The sequence below is a fragment of the Diceros bicornis genome, chromosome 17, assembly GCF_020826845.1.
Source record: "Diceros bicornis minor isolate mBicDic1 chromosome 17, mDicBic1.mat.cur, whole genome shotgun sequence".
Lineage (NCBI taxonomy): Eukaryota > Metazoa > Chordata > Mammalia > Perissodactyla > Rhinocerotidae > Diceros > Diceros bicornis.
In genome coordinates this window covers 1,751,928-1,778,287 of record NC_080756.1, presented here as the reverse complement: position 1 = coordinate 1,778,287, position 26,360 = coordinate 1,751,928, and the positions used below count along the sequence as shown (strand labels likewise).

Sequence of the window (26,360 nt, the reverse complement as noted above, 5' to 3'; positions counted from 1 at the left end):
TTTGAATCCCACTTTCTTTATTGTTTTAATGTAATTAAATATAGCAGTTAGCTGTGCCCAAAATATAGAGTTGTATTGCTATGCTTCTAACTATAGGTACTCTGTCCTGCCTGTATTTGAACAGAACTACTATAGTATTAGCCAAGTTCATCCTCAGTGCTAGTGAACTGAAAGGGCAAATATACCTTCCTCAGCACCAAATTTATAATCATGCTCGTGAATAGAGTTCAGTGTTCTCTTTGCTTGTCATTCTGCAAGAATCATATTGGAATAATTTAGTACAGTTTTACTAAATTTATTAATGTGACTTGTTATGAGGATGGTGCTTAAGTTCTAGGCTTCTGTGCTAACAGTGCAAAAGGCTCCTTTGTGATACAAGAGACAGGATTTTACCTGTAGTGGTGACATAATAATGCCTTGTCTTTTTAAACACTGTGTATTTTCTATATGCCTTTATAGCCAGAATTTATTTGGTTTTTCACAATGACTGTGAAATAAGTGTGCTAACCTTATAAATGAGGAAATTTAGGCACAGAAAGATTGACCAACTGCCAAAGGCATACAACATGGTTTTAAAATAAATTTTTGTTATTATTTCAATAGCTGACATTTACTAAGTGCTTACTATATGCTAGGCTAGACGCTATTTTAAGCTTTTTACGTGTATTAATTACTAAGAGCTTGGACTTTGCAGTCAGATCTGGATTTGATTCTAGCTTTTCCTCTTGTTGGCTGTTGACCTTGGAAAAGCTACTAACGTCTGCAACCTTTATTTTCTCATTTGGAACACAGAAATAACGATAGTACCTATCTCATAGAATGGTTGTATGGATCGAGATAATCCAAATAAATTTATATGTAGCATACAGTAAGGGCTTTAAAATCAATTTGCTGTAGAAAAATAGGGTGTTAGTTAACAGTATTTAGTGTAATTTTTAGCTTCTTGATAATTTTCCTGGTCAAATCATTGTAGTCTTCTTGAATATAGAATCATAGTTGATGCTGACATAGATACCTATTTTATAGAAAACATCCCTGTCACAACAAGGTTACAGCTCTGCAGAGAGGCTATAACTATCTCTTCTCTCTCACTATGTCACCTTTCGGTTCTAAGCCTTTCACCAGTGGGAAGAAACGGAAGAGAGTTAAGTCATGGAGAGTATCTAAGGCATGTGGGTTCCAAAGTCAAAGACAGGACACCTGCAGTCCTTTGGGTTATGTTCATTTCAGGAGTGCTGTGGCATATCAATTATGTGGAACTCAGAATGTGTTTTCTTGTAGAAAGTATCCTTTTTAAATGAGGCATATAATGTTGTTTAATCCCTGATACAACTGACATGCTGGATATTTGCACTGAAAAACAGTAAAAGCAAGCAAACACTCCACAGTCCTTTGGCAGTGCTAAGAATCAACGTAATTAAAACAATAAAACTGAATATATATTGAATCCTCAAAAAGAGGTCTGGAGAGGATTCTGGGGAGATGGCAGAGTAGGAAGCCTCAGGAACCTGTCTCCCCAACTAGACAACACTTACACTGGCAGAATCTGATGTAACTATTTTGGAACTTTGGAGTTATGGAAGATTTGCAGCTGCCAGGAGAAGGCCTGGATGTAAATTGCAGTTAATTTTGGTCAACTTCAGCTCTTAGCCCGGTAGCAGCTACCCATCCCCGCCTCCCAGCCTGGTGCAGCTTACACACAGCTTGGGAGCCAGGGTAGGCAATAAGGACCCTGTCCTCTAAATGTCAGGAATCTGTGCTTGGGTCACTGACTGCCCCTTCTGATCACAGAGGTCAGCCACTGTGGTTGCCCCTCCCCCACTGTTGCAGGCTTCATCTCCAGCTGAAGTGACTTCCTGGAGATTTAAAGGGCTAGCACCCTTTTTTGCTCCATTCATTTTTCTCTTTTTCCCCTTTTGGGAGCCTGACATTAAAGACTAGGACAGAGGCCGGCCCCGTGGTTTAGTGGTTGGGTGTGTGCACTCTGCTACTGGTGGCCCAGGTTCAGATCCTGGTCGCGCACCCATGCACTGCTTCTCCGGCCATGCTGAGGCCACGTCCCACATACAGCAACTAGAAGGATGTGCAACTATGACATACAACTATCTACTGGGGCTTTGGGGAGAAAAAGGGAAAAAAAAAGGAGGAGGATTGGCAATAGATGTTAGCTCAGGGCTGATCTTCCTCACAGAAAAACAAAATAAAGACTAGGACATTCAAAAACAACTGTATATACAGGGGAAGTTGGAAAGTGACTGTGCATGCCCAGAGAAGGCTCAGAAAAGACCTGAGAAGACCTGAAGTTTACACCTGAGGCTGGCCATTGGCACAGCCTATAGCAATCAAGACACTAAAAACAATAATAAAAACAGCAAACCCTGGGGATGGGAGAGAATCTGATTTCCAGAGGTACCACATTATGTGATTCAAATGTCCAGTGTGCAACAAGAAATCACAAGGCAAAGAAATAGGAAAGTATGGACCATTCAAAGGAAAAAAATAAATCAACAGAAACTGCCTCTGAGAAAGACCTAAAGGCGGATATATTAGGCAAAGACTTTAAAACAACTGTCTTAAAGGTGCTCAAAGACCTAAAGGAAGATGTGGAAAAAGTCAAGAAAACAATGTATGAACAAAAGAAATATCCATAAAGAGATAGAAAAGATAAAAAGATACCAAATAGAAATTCTGGAGCTGAAAAATAAAATAACTAAAATGAAAAATTCAGTAGAAGGATTCATAGGCAGATGTGAGCAGGCAGAACAAAGAATCAGCAAACTTGCAGATAGGACAATGGAAATTATCAAGTCTGAGGAACAGAAAGAAAACAGATTGAAGAAAAATGAACAGAGCCTGAAGGACCAGTAGGACACCGTCAAGTGGACCAACATAGATATGGAGAGAGTGCTAGAAGAAGAGAGAGAAAAAGGCAGAGAGAATATTTGAAGAAATAATGGCTACAACTTTCCAAATTTGATGAAAGATGTAAACATAAATATCCAAGGAGCTCATTGCACTCCAAGTAAGATTAACTCAAAGAGATACACACCAAGGCACCTTATAATCAAACTTCCAAAAACCAAAGACAAGGAATCTTGAAAGCAGCAGGAGAGAAGGGAATCATCACATATGAAGGATCCTCGATAAGATTACTAACAGATTGCTCATCAGAAACTTTGTAGGCCAGATGGCAATGGGCTGATGTATTCAAAATGCTAAAAGAAAACAACTGTCAACCAAGAATTCTATATCTGGCAAAACTGCCCTTCAAAAGTGAGGGAGGAATTAAGACATTCCCAGATAAACAAAAGCTGAGAGAGTTCCTGACCACTAGACCTAGCCTGTGAGAAATGCTCATAGGAGTCCTGCAGGGTGAGATGGAAGGACACTAGACAGTATCTTGAAGCCGAATGGAGAAATAAAGATCTCTATAAAGGTAAATACAAGGGGCATTATAAAAGCTAGTACTGTTGTAACAAAGATTTGTAACTGTACTTTTTGTTTTCTAATTGATTTAAGAGACTAATACATATAAAGGAAAAAAAATAACTATTAGTCTAAAAGCTAATATTATTGTAACTTTGGTTTGTAACTCGTTTTCTATATAATTTAGGAGACTAATGCATTTAAAAGAATTATTAGTTTGTATTTCTGGGTATACAGTGTATAAAGATGTAATTTTGTGACATCAGTAACTGAAAGAGGTGGGGATGGAGCTGTAAAGGAGCAGAGTTTTTGTATGTTACTGAAGTTAAGCTGATATAAATTCAACTTAGAGTGTTATAACTTTAGGATGTTAAATGTCATCCCCATGATCACCACAAAGAAAATAGCTATAGAATATACACAAAAGGGAATGAGAAAGGAATTTAAACATTTCACTACAAAAAATCAACTAAACAAAAAAGAAAACGGTAATGCAAGAAATGAGGGACAAAAAACTTAAGGCATGTAGAAAACAACTAGCACAATGACAGAAGTAAGTCACTCCTTGTTAGTAATTACTTTCAATGTAAATAGATTAAATTCTCCAATCAAAAGACAGAATTTGGCAGAATGGATAAAAATACGTGATCCAACTATATGGTATCTACAAGAGATTCACTTGAGATCCAAAGATACAAATAAATTGAAAGTCAAAAGATGGAAATAGATTTTCCATGCAAATAGTAGCCAAAAGAGGGCAGGGATGGTTATACTAATACCAGACAAAATAGACTTTAAATTAAAAAAGGTTACAAGAGACAAGGAAGAACATTATATATTAATAAAATGTTCAATAGAGCAAGAAGATATGACAATTAAACATTTATGTATCTAATGACAGACCGTCAAAATATACAAAGCAAAAACCAACAGAATTGAAGGGAGAAACAGACGGTTCTACAATGATAGTCAGAACTTCAATACCCTAATCACAATAATGGCTAGAACAACCAGACAGAAGATAAGTGAGGGAATAGAGGACTTAACACAATAGACCAACTAGGTCTAACAGACGTATACAAAACACTTTACCCAACAATAATGGCATAAGCATTTTTCTCAAGTGCACATGGGACATTTTCATATTAGACCGCATGTTAGCCACAAATTAAGTCTTAACAGATTTAAAAAGATAGATATCATACAAAGTATCTTCTCCAACCAGAAGGGAATGAAGTTAGAAATCAACAACAGAAGGAAAACTGGAAAATTCACAAAGTTGTGGAAATTAAACAATGCACTTTAAACAACCAATGGATCAAAGAAGAAATCACAAGAGAAATTAGGTGAAACCTAGTGATAAATTAAAATGGAAACATAATATGTCAAAACTTATAGGAAACAGAGAAAGCAGTGCTAAGGGAGAAATTTATAGCTATAAATACTTATATTAAAAAACATAAAAGGAGGGCTGGCCTTGTGGTGTAGTGGATAAGTTCACGTGCTCTGCTTTGGCAGCCTGGGGTTCACAGGTTCGGATCCTGGGCACGGACCTATGCACCACTCATCAAGCCATGCTGTGGTGGCATCCCACATACAAGATAGATAGAAGAAGATGGGCACAGGTGTTAGCTCAGAGCTAATCTTCCTCAGCAAAAAGAGGAGGATTGGCAATATATGTTAGCTCAGAGCTAGATTTCCTCACAAAAAAACAAAAAACAAGAAAGATCTCAAATCAACAACCTAACTTTATAACTTAAGGAACTAGACAAAGAAGAACAAACCAAAACCAGAGTTAGAAGGAAGGAAATAATAAAGTTCGGAGCACAAGTGAATGAAAAGAGAATAGAAAAACAAGAGAAAAATCAATGAAACCAAAGTTGATTATTCAGAAAGATCAACACAGTTGACAAATGTTTAGCTAGGTGGACTAAGGAAGAAAAGAGGGTAGATTCAAATTACTGAAGCCAGAAGTGAAAGTGGGGACATCACTATTGATTCTACCAAAATAAAAAGGATTACAAGAGAGTACTGTGAAAAGCTGGATGCAAACAAATTGGATAACCTCGATGAAGTGGACAAATTCCTAGAAACACAAAACCTACCAAGACTCAATCACAAAGAAATAGAAAATCTGAATATACCTATAACTACCAAGGAGACTGAATTGCTAATCAGAAATCTCCCAATAAAGAAAAGCCCTGGACCCGATGGCTTCACTGGTAAATTCTACCAAACATTTAAAGAAGAACTAATATCAGTCCTTCTCAAACTCTTCCAAAAAACTGAAGAAGAAGGAGCACTTCCTAATTTATTCTGTGAGGGCAGCATAGCCCTGATGCCAAAGCCAGACAGGGACACTACAAGAAAAGAAAACTACAGACCAATTTCCTATATGAACATCGATTCAAAAATCCTCAACAAAATACCAGCAAACCAAATTCAGCCACATATTAAAAGGATTATACACCCTGACAAAGTGGGATTTATTCTTGGAATGCAAGGGTGGTACAATATATTGATCACTATAATATACCACATTAACAGAATAATGGAAAAAAACTACATTATCATTTAATTGATGCAGAAAAAGCATTTGACAAAATTCGACACATTTTCATCATAAAAATACTCAAAAAACTAGGAATAGAAGGAAACTACCTCAATATAATAAGCCATAAATGAAGAACCCACAGGGAAATATCATACTCAATAGCGAAAGACTGACCCTCTAAGATCAGGAACAAGACAAGGATGCCTGCTTTCACCACTTTTATTCAACATGGTCCTGGAAGTTCTAGCCAGAGCAGTTAGGCAAGAAAAAGAAATAAAAGGCATCCAGATTGGAAAGGAAAAAGTAAAATTATCTCTGTTTGCAGATGATATGATCGTATACGTAGAAAACCGTAAAGATTCCACAAAAAAATTTTAAGAACTAATAAATAAATTCAGCAGATTAGGAGGATACGAAGTCAACATGCAAAAATCAGTTGCATTTCTATACACAAACAATGAACAATCTGAAAGGAAATGGCAAAAACAATTCCACTTACAGTAGCATCAGAAAGAATAAAATACTTAGGAGTTAAGTTAACCAAGGAGATGAAAGACTTGCATAATGAAAACTATAAAACATTACTGAAAGAAATTAAAGAACATGTAAATACATCCCATGTTCATGGATTAGAAGACATAATATTGTTAAAATATCAGTGCAATCCAGAGAGATCTACAGATGCAATGCAATCCCGATCAAAATCCCAGTGATTTTTTTCAAAAGTAAAAAAACCCATCCTAAAATTCATATGGAATCTCAAGGGACACTGAATAGCCAAAACAGTCTTGAAAAAGAAGAGCAAAACTGGAGGACTCACACTTCCTGATTTTAAAACTTACTACAAGCCACAGTAATCAAAACAGTGTGCTCCTGACATACAGACAGATTTACAGACCAATGGAATAGAATAGAGAGCCCAGAAATAAACCCTCACATATATGGTCAAATAAGTTTTGACAAGGGTGCCAAGACCATTCAATGGGAAAAAGACAGTCTTTCCAACAAATGGTGCTGGGAAAACTGGACACTCACATGCAAAAGAATGCACTTGGACCCTTACCTAACACCATATACAAAAATTAACTCAAAATGGATCAAAGACCTAAATATAAAATATAAAACAATAATAATTCTTAGAAGAAAACGTAGGACAAAGGCTTCATGACATACTTTCTTGGATGTGACAGCAAAAGCACAGGCAACAAAAGCATAGATGGACAAATTGGACTTCATGAAAAATAAAAAATTTCATTCATCAAAAGACACTATCAAGAGAGTGAAAAATGCAACCCACAAAATAGGAGAAAATGTTAGCAAATCATATCTTTGATAAGGGATTAATATCCAGAATATATAGAGAACTTCTAAAACTCAACAACATAAAAACAAACAACCTGATTCAAAAATGGGCAGAGAACTTGAATAGACATTTCTCCAAAGAAGATATACAAACGGCCAATGAGTACATGAAAAGGTGCTCAACATTGCTAATCATTAAGGAAACGCAAATCAAAACTATGAGATACCACCTCACACCCATTAGGATGGCTAATACCAAAGAAACAGAAAACAACAAGTGTTGGAGGATGTAAAGAAATGGGAACCTTTGTGCGTTGCTAGTGGGAACATAAATGGTGTAGCTGCTGTGGAAAACAAGATGGAAAACAAAAAATTAAAAATAGAATTACTGTATGATCCAGCAATCCCACTTCTGATTCTGTATCCAAAAGAATTGAAAGCAAGGTCTTGAAGAGATTTGTACATCCACGTTTGTAGCAGTAGCATTCACAGCAGCCAAAAGGTAGATAAATGTCCATCAACAGGTGAATGGATAAGCAAAATCTGGTATATACATACAATGTAATAGTATTCAGCCTTAAAAAGGAAAGAAATTCTGACATATGTTACAACATGGTGAACTTTGAGGACTTTATGCTAAGTAAAATAAGCCAGGCACAAAAAGATAAATACTGTATGATTTCACTTATATGAACTTTGACCCTTACCTAACACCATATACAAAAATTGGCATCTAGAATAGTCAAACTTTTAAAAACAGAAAGTAGAATGGTGCTTGCCAAGGTTTGAGGAGAGGGGAAATGAGTTGTTTAATAGGTATAGAGGTTCAGTTTTACAAGATGAAAAAGTTCTGGAGATTGGCTGCACAACAGTATTGAATATATTTAACACTGCTAAACTGTATACTAAAAATGAGTTAGATGGTAAGTTTTATGTGTTTTACTACAAAAAAAGAAACCGGAAAAGGAAAAAAAAAAGATCCCTAGGTGGGACAGAATAAAAACTTTCTAGAGATTCTAACGGAGGCTTTTTAATATTTTTAAGAGCTTTGTATGTTGGTACACTGATTCTTTAATAAGTTTAATGTTATTTCAAACTTACATTTCCTTTATGTGTGGTTACAGATAGACCAGTCTCACTTCTCTTAATTGTATTTACTGTGATTACACTCATTTCAGGAGGGGGTTGTGGGATGCTTATAAGTGGAATGAACAAAGAGAGAAAGAGAGATTTTCCTGAGTTGTAATTGGCTAAAATCTCATAGAAGAGAGAGATGGACAAACAGAATATGATTCATGTAAGAGAAATGGTTTATGGTAGAATTAGCTGGGCAGTCTTACAAGCCAGAGACAAAGCACGGTGAAAGCTTCTGGAGAAAAGAAGAGTGTGCTAAGGAAGAGGCACTGGGTGCTGCCCAGCGTAATGTGGGGTGTAGCAACGGCTTGTGAGGTGCACAAGCAAACACCTGGCTGAACCACTGATTTTATATGTAGATTTGAAGTCCAGAATTGAAAATTTTGATTGTAATTGGGTTTATGGTTTTAGAAATGTTCATTTTGGATATCAGTCATCTTTGTGAACTCTAGTTAATATGTAGATTAAAATGAGACTATTTGCAAAACCCCTAACAATTCCTGATATAGTGTAGCGGTTCAGTAAATGTTACTGCCCGTGTTTGAGTGAGTTTGATTTTTTTCTGTGCTGTAAAAAGTGAATAAGTTGTCCAGAAAGTTTCTAAAAGTATATTGAAATCTTTTGAAACTCTACGTTGTAATTTATTACCCTAATTTATATCATTTTCCTGTGACTCTACAGCATGCTTGTTCATACGGACTGTTTTCTGATGGCTGACTCCTCTGATTTGGTTCTGGGGGGTCTGTGGAATAGGAAGATACAGAGGGTGGGTTCTAAAGAGAGTTAGCTCTTTGGGAGGGATGATGGTGAGGTTTAAGAAAAGTGATTGGAGGTGGAGAATTAGCCTGCCACTCGCTAAAATGAGGTTTCAGAGCTGGAAAGGAGCCTTTCAGGTAGTTTAGTTTACCCTCCCATTTATGGCTGAGGAGATAAGCATAGAGAAGTTGAGTTGTCCAGTGTCATAGCTGTGGTGGAGAAGCCAGAACCAGTGACTTCTTAAAGGTCCTGATATCCAAACATCATAGAACTTTAGACTGTTGCATTTTTACTTTTTCTTTTGAAAAGGCTGTGCTAATGATAACATGTACATATCATATTAATTTAAAAAATAGATCTTATATATTAAATAATTTTAAATCAAATTTTTAGACTTTTGAGTTTGCTTAAATAAATTAACTGAACTAACAGTGCTGCCAGAATTCTCATAAGGAAAATTATTATTTTAAAGGAAATAAGAAATTCTCAACTTTTTTCTTCTATCTCTAGGTTAAGTCAGCAAACAAATAAAACATGGTATTTTGAAGTATGATTAAACTCCTGATGCTGCAGCAGAGGCTAAGAATATTAATGGCCAGATCTAGGTAAGTTGAAGTTTACTTAAAAAAAAAATCAAGTCCACAAATTATATTTTTTAAACAAGAAATTTTGATAATGTTTTCTTGAATGCAATCATTTTGCCTCCTGATTTGCTGTCATCTCCCACCCCTGGAGAAATAAGGACAAATGGCTTTAATTAAATGAAGATAGTGTTTACTAATTTAAAATAGGCACGCGTCAACTAACAACAGCGATAGTTCTGAGGCATGCGTCATCAGGTGATTTCGTCGTTGTGTGAACATCATAGAGTGCACTGAAGGGGAACAAAATTTGCCACCCCAAAATGTGTCTCTCTAACATGAGGATTGCTTTAGGCTGATTATTTTTAACAAACAAAAGACTCAGAATGTTTTTCTTGTTACTTCCCCCTTAACTGCCTAAAAGAATTCAGCCTGTCTCAGGAAGCGGGCTCTCACCTTAGCATAACGTGAACTAGGTGGTGGACAGGGAGGGACTAGAAAAGCCTGTTTGTTGGGCTCCCCTCTGTGTTCCTCTGTTTCTGTGTGGCTAAGCACTTGTTTTCCAAACATTTGCTCCTTTTCACCTACCTGTGAATTACCTTCCTTCCCTTTGAAGTCCCTGACTCTCCCCACCCCCAACATCCTTGTCTTTAGCTGAGGATGGTATTTAAGGTGAGGGCTTTGGCCATTTTGTCTAGTTACTCGGTTTTCCTGGGTGTCTCTGATGTATACATGTTATTAAACTTTTGTTTTTCTCCTGTTAATCTGTCTCATGTCAGTTTAATTCTTAGATCAGCCAGAAGAACCTAGAAGGGTAGAGGAAAGTTTCTTCCTCCCCTGCAGTACTTAACACAAACCTAGATGGTGTAGCCTATAGCCTACTACACACCTAGGCTATATGGTACTAGTCTTATGGGTCCACTGTCATATATATGGTCTCTTGTTGACTGAAACATCGTTATGCAGTGCATGACTGTATTCAGCAAACTTGCTGCAGTATTGGTCTTCCCAAACAGTAGCTCCCTTTTGTTCTTAGGATGCACCCTAGTTCCTTTCCTGTGTTGCTTTCGTGAGGGAGCGTAGTGAGTCTCTGTTTTTGCTGAGTTATGAACTTGGCGGGGTGAGACAATGAGATCGCATGGTCTCTCATCAAGTGTTTACGGTATTAGTGCATATTATTCAGTCTAACTAACCCAGACGTGGTCCCCAGTTAGTAATATCTAGTGTCTGCCTTTCCCCTGGTCTAGGAGTGTGTGGCGCAGGAGGACGTGTCAGAGATGTGGGTGGGAATTTCACATTAAACAACTCTCCTGGGTTGGAAGACAGGCCACAACTGCCTGTTGTTCCAGCTGTCTCAGTCTCTCACTCCTGCTGACCTTACTGAGGCCTCCTGTTCCTTTTTGCCTCCATTTTCGCCCATTTTGTCAGCCCTCTTCTTTCTTTGCTTCTTTCGTGACCAGCCCTGATGATCCATCACTTCAAACCCCTGTATTGCCAATACCCTATAGTTTCCGTGTCCGCTTACCCTCTGACCCTGGGTCAGTTGAACTGTGTCCCCCCTGGACTGCTGAGCACAGCTAGAAACGCAGCGTAGCCTGGCTCTCGGCCTCTGCTGAGCTCTCAGCACAGAATCCTCAGTAATCCAGTAACTCACTTGGGTAGCTCCCCAGTGAGCCATGCTGCTGTCACTCAAGTCCTTCATTCTGCAGACTTGCCTTCTGTTTTGTGAAGGAAATGTTGGGTGACCCCCGTTGTCTGCTTCAGCTCCTCTGCGGTGCTCCACCTGTTCTGGTTTGTTCCCTCTCTCCTCGTTGGGCAGACTTCCGAGTCTGGCCCTGGAGCTCATCTTCCCCAACTCCCCCTGTCTTGACCCATCATTAGCCCTTCTCTTTCCTCTGTTGTTTCCTCTATTTTTTCACCTTTCCTGACCTACTGATTACAAACCTGCACAAATTGATGTCATCTTAACACCATAAATAACTGAAGCAACATATTTTCTTTTGAAATTGTGTCTGTCCACACCCTCCGCTCTACTCTTTCTCAGCCTGTGCTTGGAGAGCAGTTCTGTTCTCTGGGGGCTGCTTCCTTGTCTCCCGTGTGCTCACTGCAGTTGGGCTTCTGCCTCTACCCCACACCATGGATGGAACCCTCCCTCTTGACATTTTCTCTTCTTAGTTTGGGCTACTTTGATCTTTTTCTTCTCCTTCACTTGATTCTCTCTACTCCAGTACTTACACATGTGTTTCCCCCAGAATACACTCTCCATACTGTTCCTGAGCAGTGTCTTCGATTTTATAACGTCACATCCCACGTGTCTTCCAATGTTGTACCTCCTCCCTCCCACCCACACTCGTGGACTTAACTCCCTGTTTCATGCCTCCATTTGGTTTTCTCTGGAGTCTCAATGTGACATGTCTAAAACTGAACCAATTGCGAACACTTCCACTTGAAGATACCAGCTTTTTCTGTCTCAGGTGACGGAACCAGCACCCTTCATCAGCCCCACTGGAGACTGCCTCTTCCCTCCTGGATACCAGCCAGCCACTCAGTGCTGCTGACTTGTCCTCCTCAATAGTTCTCAGATTCATCTTTTTCTTCTTTATTCCTACTTTGCTGCTCTGGTTTTAGGTCTTTAGCATATTTCATTTTTCAGTACTCTCTAACTGGTTTCCCCTCGTCTGAGCTAAACCCCTATTTAAATTTATCCTGCAGATGGATGAGTTTAAAATGAGGTCCTGACCCCCGCAGTTTCTTGCTTAACGTTCTTCAGTGCCTTTCTGTCATGTGTAGGATAAAATTCATTCTCCTTGGTGTGGCATACAAGGCTTTTGTGTCACATGTTAGGCTTTTCATTAATTATTATTGTACTGAACTGAAACATTCAATGAGGTAGGAGTCCCTACCTGGGTGGCACCACCACTCGTGTGTCCCTGCCAGCAGGGAAGTGCTGCCTTCACAGGTGACCTCTGAAGGAGGCAAGGGGAGGGATGATTTTTCTATCCCTTTTGAGAAACAAATTAAAAACATTCCTTTGAGGCACCATCCTTGGAGGCAAAAGCTACGCTGTAGGAATCTTTTAGCTCTTCATATTTGTGAGGAGGTCAGCAGTGAGGGTGGATATTTAATTTCAAGAAGGTTTTTTTTTATGTTTCTATCAATTATCCCTTTGCTTTAAAATTTTTTTTAAATATTCTTTTGCCTCCTTCTCATCCTGTAATTTATTAAACATTTATGGAGCATGTGCTATGTCAAGCAGTATGCTTAGTGCCCTGGAAAATTAAGGAGACAAGGTTCCTGTCTTCAGGGAGATCACAGTGAAGTGGGTGGGGAGACAGAAACATTGCAATAGAAAGGGATCAGCGCCGTGACAGAGTCTTGTCCACTGGACTGTGGGGACTCTGGGGACATGCCGGCCCCAGGTTGGTCGGAGCCCCAGATCCTACCTCGACACGTCATGGTTTGGCCCCTGCTTGTGTTGCAGTCTGCCCCGTGCTCTAGCCACAGCGATGCCCCACTCTCCCCTGAATGCAGCGCCGCCTTCCACGCCCTCTGTTCTTGCACATCCTCTTTTATCTGTCTCAAGGCCTGTTTCTGGTTTTTGCCCAGCACATTGTTTCTACTCACCTTTCTAGGTGAGGTGGTCCTCCCTGCCCTGCCTAACCCAGACAGTTGGTTGCTCCCTTCTCTTGCCCACGAACTCTCCTCATGTTCTGATGTGAGGGTTAGCATAGTGCCTCATCTGTTTGTATCTCTCTCTCTCCCTCTAGACTCATGACTCTTCAGAGGCACATGCTATGACTTTGTCATCTTTACACCTCAATACTTAGCTGGCATGTTCGTTAGAGCAGAATACCAAATATGAGTCTTAATTAACTTGGCTATTTTATTTATCACTTCTTTTGGTTTATACACTAATATGCTTTTTCATCTTCTTAATACTTATATCTGCCAGGCTTTCTTTACCTTTGTTTAGTGCAGTTCATTCAGCTCACAGGAGACTTAGAGCACCTACTGTGTGCTAGGTATTGTGTTAGTCATGGGGAATGCAAAAGTGAATAAGGTCCATCCCTGTGGGCAAGGAGCTCACAGTGGAGGGAAGAAGATAGATAAGTAGACAGACAGTCTGTCACAATTTCTACTAAGTAAACGGTGTGAAAGATGCTGTGATCCTGGGAGGCCCAGGATGCTTTGGTGGGTACATAAGGAGAATAACTTGCCCAGTTGGTTGGAGTCGGAGAAGGCACTAAAGGCACGGCTCTCTGAGTTGAATCTTGAGAAGGAAGCAGAAGCGGAGCAGCATGAAAGGGTATGAGAGAACCAGATGCTCTGGGAAACTGTTTAGTGTGACTGGGTAGGGCTTGGGCAGAGAGAAGGGAGTCTAGACTTCATCTGTACACAGGGACCAGGTTTTGGAGGACCTCATATTATAGTGACGAGCTTTGAATTTTTTCCTGAAGGTCATGAAGAACCACTGAAGAATTTTAAGCAAGTTCTAATCAGATTCATTTTTATTTTTATTTGCTGAGAAAGATTTGCCCTGAGCTAACATCTGTTGCCAATCTTCCTCTATTTTGTATGTGAGCCGCCACCACAGCGTGGCCACTGACAGACGAGTGGTGTAGGTCTGTGCCCAGAAACCGAACTTAACCACTAAGCTACTGGAGCTGGCCCTCAGATTTATTTTTTTATTGTTTAATAGCTTCTTGTGCTTCCTTGCCTGCTCCTTTTTCAAATATTGTCACATTCATTCTTATTCTTTCCCTGGTTTGTAAGTGATATTTTGAATTCTTCCTTTGTTTGTTCATTTGGAGTGTTCTTGAACGCTTCAAGTTACCTATAACCTCTGCCCTCTACCCCTCTTTGGGGAAGAGGGATTAGATGGACATGCTCTGTCAGTGTTGCCAGTATTCTGTGTGTAAGTTCCTGCTTGAATTTTGAGTTGTCTTTCGCCCCTAATGAACTATTCCAAATTTGTTTTTGTGTCTTACTTACCAATGAACTCTTGTCTGGTGGGGTACCTAAAGGATACTACAATGAATGATAAGAATCAACATACCTACCAGCCCAGAAGTCTAGCATCCCTTTGGAAATTTTTAAAAGAGGGACATGAAATTCCTGTTAAATCATAATTAATTCCATGAATGCCTTTATTTAAATAGTATTAAAGACCTTATATGGGACCTTATGAGATCTGTGAGACCTTAATGTTACATATGAGACCTTAAATTGTTTTTTTTTCCAAATAATTTAAAAACAGGCAGACCTTTGCAAATTAAACTGGAAATTTGAGATTTCTGTGAAGTCTGCCTCACAAAATTATTCTCATTGTTACTGAGCAAAACTTACCAGCTAGTTGTGTGAAATCTAGCTCCAGCTGTATACCTTCTTGGGCTTAATATTCCTCGTCAAAATAATGCAGGGCTTGTGTTAGATGATTTCTTAAGTCTTTTTCTGTTTTATGATTTTTGTGTCCTCCATCTAATAATTTTTTCCACATTATCTTTCATGTAGCGCTCACATGGTCTTCTGAAGAAGCCATGGGTAGCTGTTGTAGCTGTCCAGATAAAGACACTGTCCCAGATAACCATCGGAACAAGTTTAAGGTCAGTAAGACTGGTTGAGTCCTTCTCTCGCTGCCTGCGTGGCTGTTGTCCTTTCACTTCACTTGATATGTCTTACTCCTCACTTCTGTCTCCAGACTTTTTCGTGTCCCTTTTTGTCCACTCTGCTTTTCGAGTTTTGACAAATGAGGATGATGTTTTCTTGCTGACAGTGTGGCATCCTCTTTTACTTTCCCTTCGGCCCTCTCTGTCCAATCAGCCACGTAGTTCTGGTGACACTTTCTTTACAGCACCGCTCTGTGGGTGCTCTTCAGTCCCCTCGCCACCTCGCCGTCCTTGCTTTGTGCCTGGACCCTTTCTTAGTGGGCTCCGCCTCCCATCACCTCTGGTCCACCTGCAGTTGACATCAAGTTAGTCTTCCTCTTTTATCATTCTAAAACTTCTATTTTGGAACCAAACGCTCCCTTCCTTCCTCATCCATAGCCATGTGGTGTCTCTGGTAGTCTGACCTCAGTCTGCTGTAAGTCATGGCCTCTGGATCACACACACCTCGGTGTGAGTCACAGCCCTGTCGCTTCATGGCCTTGTGACCTTGGGCAGGTTACGTTATCACGAAGTCTTTGTTCTGTTTTTGTACAGTGGAGAAAATAGTATTACCTGCAGTTTAGGATTGTTAAGAGGATTAAATGGGAAAAATACATGTGAAGTGCTTTTGCCCAGTCCCGGGGGATAGATCATAAGTTTTCCCCATGTGTAATCTAGTCTTCCTAGTCCCTGGCCATTTTCCAAAACTCAGCAGTGGAAGGCCTTCCCTTACGTGAGCTCTGCCAGTCTTGTCTTGGTCTCCGAAATACCTTGTTTGCCTCTGCTGTAGCGCTGCATCTTCAGGATGTAGCCCACAGCTCCTGACCCACCAGCTCTCTCTCTCAACTTCCTTTCCTCTCTAAATTTCATTCTGCCTGAGGCCCCTCGACCTCCCTCCTCTTTTTAGATGAAGGCTTCTCCAATAGCCCTCGGCCACAGTTCCTGCCTTTTGCAGCCTCTGCTGCTCATGCTTGTTACTTAATCACATCCAGTTCTGTGGTGTTGGCTTGGTGTGGGGCTCTGTCTTGTCTCCCCAGTGGGAACGTGAGTTCCTTGCTGACATGAAGCGGCATCACACTGCTGCATTGTCCATGCCCTGCACACATTAGTTGACGAATGAACTAACAAAGGAGTGAATAACTGACCCAATCAGCAGCAGTGCATTTTCCTGACAAACTGGTTAGATATGTGTATGAGTGTCAAGTGGGAGCATTAGGTTTGCACTAATTTAAACTTTCTTTTTTAGGTCATTAATGTGGATGATGATGGGAATGAGCTAGGTTCTGGCATAATGGAGCTTACAGACACAGAACTGATTTTATACACTCGCAAGCGAGACTCGGTGAAATGGCACTACCTCTGCCTGCGACGCTATGGCTATGATTCGAATCTCTTTTCTTTTGAAAGTGGTCGAAGGTGTCAAACTGGACAAGGTATGTGGAACCTTTGGTCTTTTTTTCTCCAAACAATATCACATTTGAAATATTGTTCTTTCAGTTATTCTATATATAATGTTTAAGTTAATATTTTACTTTTCTCCTGAGAGAAAAAAATTCCCCAAATAAGTGGATTGTTAAGAAAAGAGATGTAGGAAACTATGTATTCATTTGTCAAGCATTTAAGCACATTCTCTACGTCCAGAATTTTGACTCATATTAACTTTAAGATTTTCAGTAAATGATTTGTCCCAGTAAATTGACTATGTGTCTTTACTGTTATAACTTGTTGGGGAAAGAACCTAAACTTTGGAGTCAGACAAACAGTTTGATTTTTTTTGCTACCTACAACTCGAATGGCCTTGGGCAAGTTATATGACCCCTGTTGAGCATCAAATGTCTTCTCTATCAGAGGAGAATAGTAATCCCTCCCTTACAGAATTATCATCCTAATTAAACAAGGTAATGATTGTAAACCTGCAGCCAGGGCCTGTGGAGTGGTAAGGGACCACGTTGGTGATGGTGAGTTGGCCCCTGCTGATAATAGCAGACTAGAGTACCTGTGCAAATCTTGTTTTTGTCTGCCTTGTTTGGGGCCAGGTTGTTTAGACAAATGAAAATTACTCTCTCAACTTTCTTTTGGGGTTACGTTTTGAAACAGAGAATATCATTAGTTTATCAGACATTTATTTAAAAGGCCTTTCTTGCTATTGATGCACAGATGCTGACTTTCCAGTTCTGTTCTTTGACAGGTGTTCCTGTATCTTTGTTCAAGATGTGGTAACCGTTTTCCCTTCTGGTTTTTGTTTGCAGGAATCTTTGCCTTTAAGTGTGCCCGTGCAGAAGAATTATTTAACATGTTGCAAGAGATTATGCAAAATAATAGTATAAATGTGGTGGAAGAGCCGGTCGTAGAGAGGAGTAATCATCAGACAGAACTGGAGGCCCCCAGGACACCTCGAACACCTACAAGTAAGGACCCATTTCCTGCTTGTATTTTGAATAATGGACATTTATAAACCATAGGTTGTGGATACTTAATCTATAGCATAGTAGACGTCACCTTTGGCTAATATAAGTATGACGATTGTCAGTTTTTTAAAACTGTTAGCTATAAGTATAAACATTTTTAGTATTTAAATATGAAGACATTACATGTTCCATATTATCTAAAATGTGAATGGAAAGTTGGAGTGGAGGTGCACTGTTTCTGCTCTGACTTCTGCTGTGTCTTGCCAGAAAACACCTTCCTTTATCTTCTCAGTGCAGGTTGGATTCTAATCTATTTTTATTCTCTCTGCCCTACCCCTGTTTCCTGCTTTTCTTCTTAACCAACCAACAAATGAAAACTCAGCTCCAGGGTTTGCTGCTCAGAACCTACCTAATGGATATCCCCGATATCCCTCCTTTGGAGATGCTTCGTCCCATCCTTCCAGCAGACATCCTTCCGTGGGAAGTGCACGCTTGCCTTCAGTAGGTGAAGAATCTACACATCCTTTGCTTGTGGCTGAGGAACAAGTAAGCATGTGCTCCTGTCTAACAGGGTCATGGGTTGTGTGGAGTTCAAGTGTTACTGTGCTAAAAACTTGCCGATTTTATTTTATTTTTTTTTGAGGAAGATCTGCCCTGAGCTAACATCTGCCAGTCCTCCTCTTTTTGCTGAGGAAGACTGGCCCTAGGCTAACATCCATGCCCATCTTCCTCCACTTTATGTGGGACGACGCCACAGCATGGCTTGACAAGTGGTGCATCGGTGCGTGCCCGGGATCCGAACCAGTGAACCCTGGGCCACCACAGCGGAGCGCGCGCACTTAACCGCTTGCGCCACCAGGCCGGCCCCAAAACTTGCTGATTTTAGTCGGTTTGAATTTTAGTTTTCACTGTTTGTATATGACTTTTGTAGTGAAGAATCAGGGGAAATAGCATATATTTGCTGACATATGCCCAAAGAAGTACAGGTATTGCAGGAAGCTTAGCATTACAGTAGTTTGTGGATTCACAGGAGAGGTGCATCTATAGATAAAGATCTATATCTATAGATAAAGAAAGACAGGCCCGGCCCCATGGCTTAGCAGTTAAGTGCGTGCGCTCCACTACTGGTGGCCCGGGTTCGGATCCCGGGCGCGCACCGATGCACCGCTTCTCCGGCCATGCTGAGGCCGCGTCCCACATACAGCAACTAGAAGGATGTGCAGCTATGACATACAACTGTCTACTGGGGCTTTGGGGGAGAAAAAGGAGGAGGATTGGCAATAGATGTTAGCTCATAGCCAGTCTTCCTCAGCAAAAAGAGGAGGATTAGCATGGATGTTAGCTCAGGGCTGATCTTCCTCACACACAAAAAAAATAAAATACAATAAATAACATTGATAAAGAAAGACATAACTAATGCCAGTTCCTATTGTAAGAACTCCAATGGATTTGGAATTTATGCTGCTTTTTATATTACACTTTTTATAATTAGTGGACTACTAGCAGGAAGGCAGATTTTGTTGTCACTGTTTTTATAGAGCTATTTAATGTTCCTGACTATTCTGTTTTTCATTTAAGGAATGAAGTATCTGGTTGAGCTTTGTTTATGTAGTAATTAGTTATACTTATCTTTTGTAAGCCATATGGTTATTTATCATTAAGAAATTTTTACTGTTTTAAAATTCATTTCTTTGTGTTCTTTACGTAGTAAATGAGTTCTTAATATTATTTACTGTAATTACATTTCCTCCAGTCTTGCTTTTTATTTTTGAGTTTTTCAAATTTTATGTATAGACTTCTAAACGTTTTTATATTGTGCCCCCCCAGAATACCATTGAGCTTTTCTAAGTAGTGATAATTTCTTAGTAGGCGGTATGTATTTTATATCTATGCATTTTACAGAATTCTTTCTGAATCTAGTAGAGTTTACATCTTTATGTAGTCAGATCATGTGTAAATAATGATAAATTTGTCTCTTCCTTTTTAATACTTGTTATTTCTTATTTCTGAATTATGTTTTAATGCATTGACAAGAATTTCTAGAACAAAATCAAAATGATAGTCCCTATTTGTTCCTGATTTTATTTTTACAAAAGGCTTCTCATGTTTCACTTTCAAGTACAATGTTGCATGTTATTTTGGAGTAGTTTTTTTTATCAAGTTAGGAAGACCTTTCTACATTCCTCCCCATCTTCCTACCTTTTTTATTAGTAAAAAACAGGTACAGAAGCTTTGAAGTAAAAGTATGTTTAGAGAGAAAGTTAATCAATAAAATTAACTAATGTGGTCAGACTTTTTTTCTTTTATTTTGTTTTCTAAGCAAGTTTACTGATTCACCTTCCTGTTTTGTTTTAGGTGCATACCTATGTCAACACCACAGGTGTGCAGGAAGAGCGGAAAAACCGCACAAGCGTGCATGTCCCATTGGAGGCAAGGATTTCTAATGCTGAAAGCAATACACCAAAAGAAGAACCAAGTAGTATTGAGGACAGGGACCCTCAGATTCTCCTTGAACCCGAAGGAGTCAAATTTGTCTTAGGACCAACCCCTGTTCAAAAGCAGTTAATGGAGAAAGAGAAACTGGGGCACCTCGGCAGAGACGTAGTCAGTGGAGGAGGCGCCAGTAGCACGGACTGGGACACTGGATACGACAGTGACGAGCGAAGAGACGCACCTGCGGTCAGCAAGCTGGTGTACGAAAATATAAACGGGCTATCCATCCCTAGTGCCTCAGGGGTCAGGAGGGGTCGTCTGACATCCGCCAGTACCTCAGATACCCAGAATATCAACAACTCGGCTCAGAGAAGAACTGCGTTGTTAAACTATGAAAATCTGCCATCTTTGCCTCCTGTTTGGGAAGCCCGCAAGCTAAGTAGGGATGAAGACGATAATTTAGGACCAAAGACCCCATCTCTAAATGGCTACCATAGTAACCTAGATCCGATGCATAATTATGTAAATACAGAGAATGTAACAGTGCCGGCAAGTGCTCACAAGATAGAGTATTCACGGCGTCGGGACTGTACACCAACAGTCTTTAACTTTGATATTAGACGCCCAAGTTTAGAACATAGGCAGCTGAACTACATACAGGTTGATTTGGAAGGCGGCAGTGACTCTGACAACCCTCAGACTCCAAAGACACCCACCACTCCCCTTCCGCAAACCCCTACCAGGCGCACAGAGCTGTACGCGGTGATTGACATTGAGAGAACTGCTGCCATGTCGAATTTGCAGAAAGCACTGCCCCGAGATGATGGTACATCTAGGAAAACTAGACACAATAGTACTGATCTGCCCATGTGAGCCTGGAAAGCATTACATTGTTTGCACCTTTGTGAAGTTTTTAAAAATGAAGATGCAAGTGCTTCATTTTCATTTCTAAACACTAACTCCTTTTATAAACCTGATAAAATTTTTTTCTGAATCTTTCATGTGCTTCTTTAAAGGGAATTAATGTAGAGCAGGTACTCATTAAAGAACACTAATTGCATTATCTACTACTCATTGTACAGCAGCATTCCCATTTTCACAGTGCCTATTTAAAATGAGAGTTGAAGTGAGTGACATGCTGGTTGATTTTTATCAATATTATGGACTTACGCATATCATTCATGTCGAAGTCATGGTTGGCATTTAAAACATTTTGTAAAGCCTCTTGATAATGTGCATTGCTAACAGATAACTCTAGGCTTTGAAAGTAATATTTGTAGATTCACTCTTTATGGTATGTGGCCTCCAGATGTAAAACGAGGAATCCTTTATTTCATTAATTGTAGGCTTTTTGACTTGAGCCAAAACAGGTGGAAAGGAAGTAGAAGTACCACACCTCCTTGGATACCAGTTAGTTCCTTTGCCTTCAGCGTTACTAGAAAGAGTCCTGTGTCTGTGAATGTGGTTTGCTGTTGGTGTGTTGAAAGGCAGGAAGGAGACAAGATTTTCTGTTTACTCATCTCTTGATGTCATTTGAAGGACATGCCCAGATATCTTAATCAGAATTACAACAGGCTCTAGAATCAGTCTCAGGTCACTTTATCCGAAAGCATTTGAAATCTGAACCACAATCTCTTGCAAGTTCCTCTCTTGTAGATTAACAGAAACATTGTTTTCCAGAGGCATTTTTGCCACTAGGTTGCCATTTACCTTCTGTTTTTTCCTTTGGTGTTGGGATGTCTTATTTTGTTGCTTAATGTCTTTTTCAATTTGAAATATTTGCGTTTGTATTTAGTTTTGAAATTGGATTGTGTGTTCGTGGTTGTTGAGTTTGCATTTTTGTCCAGTTGTGGTTTTGAAGGTTCACTTGGAACTTGCTGTGATCTACAACAGGGTTGCCCTTGTCCAGTATTTATTTATATGCTATTTACTTTTCAAGTTGATAAAACCATTCTCTCAATTCTGAATTTCACTGTGTCCATAGGTGATCTCTTTGGCAGCTGAGGAAAAAAAAGGAAGCTGCTTGTAACAGCAGAGTCCCTGAAGGTACTGTGTTTCCTTGGTGGGCGCCTTACCCACACCTTAAGAGTGCGTCCCTTAGCCCCACACTGCAGCTGTGTCGTGCCCACCGCAGTGCTCCTGGCTCTGTGTCCTTGCACTCACAGCTGGAGATTTGATAATCCCTTGATTTCAGGAGGATGTTAAGATAGCTGCCAGCATAGCAGGTACAGTGGACGTCTTGTAGCAATGGGATTGTGTCATAATTTAAGATTTAAAAAATGAACTGAAGTTTATATAAACTGATGTGAGTCCGTATGTCTAACTCTTAGAAAATCAAAGTGTTCCAGTTTCCCAAACACTAGAGAAGACAAGAGAAAGTAGAGTGGAAAGAAGGTTACATAACCTTGCAAAATATTTTACTGTTTTCTCTAAATATGAGGAAGTTTAAGAGTAGGATCTGGATCTACAGGTGTAACTAAGGTTAATTTCGCACGAAAAGGTTTCAGTCATGCAGCATCCAGCCTGTTCAGTAAAGAACCTAATTATAGGACATTGAATGGATTAGCAGAATAATAGAATGGGACCATTATAAAGAAGGTAAATTATTAAAGGTGTCTTCATCCTTTTCAGTGCTGTTCATTTATGTGCGTAGCAGAATCTTTTCTTTCTATGAACTTGGTGCTTACTAAAGTGTTCACTCTTCTGTAAAAAGAGAGCAGTGGTATAGGTGAGCCATTTCCACTTTTAATGTTCCGTTTATGCTTTCTTCGGAGCAGATTGCTAATCGTGCCAAATTTATGTGACGATTTTTGTAATGTGGAATAAGAGTTATGATGGAACCAGTACACATGGTTTTCTCCAAAACAAGCAGTCAAGACAGAAAATTAACCTCCAAATGAAAGGGCTGACCTATGTATTCATTTTGGAGGTTGGATACTTTATTTTCTTTCTTTTCCGCATCCTTTTCATTTTTCCCTCCAGATTCTAGTTGGTTTTTATATTTTTTAGGTAACTCCAATATAATCACTACAGTTTATGCTTTAAATACTGTGCGCTTTAAAAATGAAAATGGGACCAATTTGTCTGCTAAGAATTTGATTTTAGGTACTATGAGTATTAGGAATATGTATACAACTGGTGTTAATTTCTAGAGGTCTCTGGAAATCACCTGTGTTCCTATTTATTAAAAAGCAATGTGGAACACTACTTGTCCTTTGCAGTAGTCTAGTAATGGGCATTAAGCTCTGTCTTGAAAGAAGGTACCTATTACTAGGTGCATTTTAGAATGAGATATTTTATTGGGATATAATTGTGGCCGTATGTTTCAGATTTTCTGAGACAGACCTAATTTTAGATATTCTGTTCTGTTGATAGACGGTGTGATCCCACTTTTTGGTTTTGGAAACATAGTCATTGTTCATATGTCTTTCCCCAGACAGAACCCTCTTTTATTCAGATAGATCATAACAGCTTTTATTCCAGACCAGGGTTGGAAACTCACATGGGTATTACCTGTGTTTTTTCTTAGTGTGTGTTATTTCCCAGTTTCATCTTCCTTTAAAAATGACAATATGGTGCCTTCCCTCTCTCCAGGAAGATTGGCAAATAGTTCCTTTTATTTACTGCTGCTGCGAAGTGATGAGATATGCACTTTACTCGTGAAGACTCAGCAGAAAGCTTTTCACTTCCCAGTATGTCCAGAAGAGATCGTGTTTGGGACTTAGGAAGAACTTGCCAAGCAATCTTTGTTTCTGTAGATGTTAGTGTTAACCCCACAGTTCAGTGTTATAAGTCAGGCTAGTGTTTGTTTATTCCTCCCCCCCAAATCTGTGGCACAACATATAAAAATGTACCTCAGTAATGTTCTATTAAAAATGGGACAGGGGCCTTATGTTTTCATAATTTCCCAATAATGTGCCACATATTTTTGCCTCAAGGTAACAACCTAAAAAGTACTTCCCACTCCCCCTCCCCCCGCCGCTGTTCCTAACTTTTAATGCCCAAGTGTTTTGTGCAATGTGTAGTCAATACATATGTGTGTGTGTATACATATACGTATGTATAAACACGTCCTTGAAACAGACATACTGTCAGAGACGACATTCAGAAGTACCTGATGTACTGGCATCTCATTCATATTTCTGATGTGTGAGCTGTATGGTACCAATTACCTTTTCCCTGATGTTTGCCAAATTTGAATAAAGGCATTGGTACGAAATTACAGTATGTATAGAAGATGTTTTTGGCTTGAAAAACTAACAAATATTTTATGACATACCACAATATACTCTGCCCAGACCAGCACCCTGTCTATCTTTCCTGTTCTTTACATCCCTTTCCCCATCCCTATTCCCTCATATTTTGGGGGTATAACACAATTCTTTTGTAGCATCATTACAATTGCAATTCTATGACAATTGGACAATAATAGCATGGAAATGGACTGGTATTAATAGTACAGTAGTCACCGGTGTGCCACATTTGCATTAGTAAATGCAAAATATGCATTCTATAAAGGACAAATTTTGTGTTATGTTTTTATTTTCATTACATTGTATAATATTGTAAGATTATTGTTATGTCCTAATTTGCATTATAAATGTTTTTTTCCTACATAAAGGCATAAATATAGCAACTTTGTATAAAGGTAGCTTATTAGATTTTTAATTTTTCTTTTATAAAAAATTGTCTTAACAGTGGGACTACCATTGCCAAATTGTATATGAAATATGAATTTTACCCCCGTGGTTAATTTCTTTTATAAACATTCCATATTTCTCTAATAAAAGACATAAGTGATGCTGTACTATACACAGATTGTATTTTAATGCCGTTTCATATCAGCATTTTTAATTTGGGTTTGCATTTTTAATATTGGCAAAATTTACCACTGTTGACTAAAACCTTGTTGTGTATGTAACATCTGTTGTCCTCTATCCCTCTGCCCTCCACCCTTTGTTCTCTGTTTCTCCCCATTGGTGCCAACTTCATACGTTTTGTAGCATGGCAATAAAAGAACTGTTAACACCGAGGCCGAGCGTGGCTTTTTGGAGGAGGTGGAGATGGGAGGGTCACCTTCCCATCGTCCTGTGCATTTGACGTTTTGCTATATAAACTCTGTCTCCAGGCATGAGAATTATCTCAGATGATGTCAACATGCTTTTAAGGACAAGTGTGAATGTGCTTTTCAGCTTAATTTTTGTCATAACAAATAACTAATTTTTTATCTTTGGAGAAGTCAGAGTTCTTGAAGTACAATCAAACCTTTATTAACTGGAGTACTTAAAGAATAAGCTAATAATTGAATTTAGTTCAACAAGGGCTAAGCAACACATTTAAAAAATCTTTATTTATTGTAGAGTATTGGTATACAGTCCTAAAAGTTATATGTAAAATATGGTTTAATCTTAGATGATTTAGGATCTTGCAATGCCTTACTGTTGTCATTCTGGCATAAATTTCCATGATGAGGTACTCGAGTTGATATTGGAACCTGAGCTGACTATACACTGACCTTAAGGATTCGTGAAAAACTGCTTTGTTGAATAAAATCTGATCGGAGTTCTTATGGTTACTTTCCCCTTATTCCTGAAAGTAGATTGCAATAAAACCCCAATAAAAGTTTGGTTGGATACCTATTTAAAGTTTTACTGTATTTATATTTCACACATTTCTCGAAACTTGATGATAAGAGGTTTTATTTCTTAGTCTCATATCACTGCCTCCATTTTCAAAGTGAACATATAATTGGTTCAGGATTATGTTTCATCAAAGCGAAATGAAATTGTAAGTATTGGACAGACTCTCACAGTTTTATCTGCGAGGTCATTCAAACTAGTAGTTCTCAGCTCTGGGACTCCAAACCTGTTTTTAGTCACTGAGTGACACTGCAAAGCCTGTTTGGGTATAGCTCAAGATGGAGATCCTTTAAACCATGAAGGGGACAGACATGGCCACAAATGATTGGGTGCTTACTATGTGACAGACACCATGGAACATGTAAATCAGAAACCACATCTTGGAAAACTTGCATATTCGTTCTCAGAAATTGAAAACTTCTTTGGATTATTTCTGTATTTTTCCTTTGAAGACAGTAGCTATTCATGTTCTTATTGAATGA

General features: G+C 39.2%; 1 protein-coding gene across 12 annotated transcripts in view; it reads left to right on the top strand.

The window, feature by feature from the left end:
* The window catches only part of FRS2 (fibroblast growth factor receptor substrate 2), a 118,923-nt gene extending 93,045 nt beyond the window's left edge, over nucleotides 1-25,878 (top strand). For all 12 annotated transcript variants that reach the window (XM_058557651.1, XM_058557645.1, XM_058557650.1 and 9 more), the window contains 6 exons: nucleotides 9,683-9,777; nucleotides 15,265-15,356; nucleotides 16,645-16,831; nucleotides 17,648-17,806; nucleotides 18,189-18,352; nucleotides 20,162-25,878. In XM_058557651.1, the coding sequence (XP_058413634.1) occupies nucleotides 15,291-15,356; nucleotides 16,645-16,831; nucleotides 17,648-17,806; nucleotides 18,189-18,352; nucleotides 20,162-21,112 (1,527 nt within the window). In that variant the 5' untranslated portion in view covers nucleotides 9,683-9,777; nucleotides 15,265-15,290 and the 3' untranslated portion in view covers nucleotides 21,113-25,878. The remainder of the gene's footprint in view (nucleotides 1-9,682; nucleotides 9,778-15,264; nucleotides 15,357-16,644; nucleotides 16,832-17,647; nucleotides 17,807-18,188; nucleotides 18,353-20,161) is intronic.
* The last annotated feature ends 482 nt before the right edge of the window (nucleotides 25,879-26,360 follow it).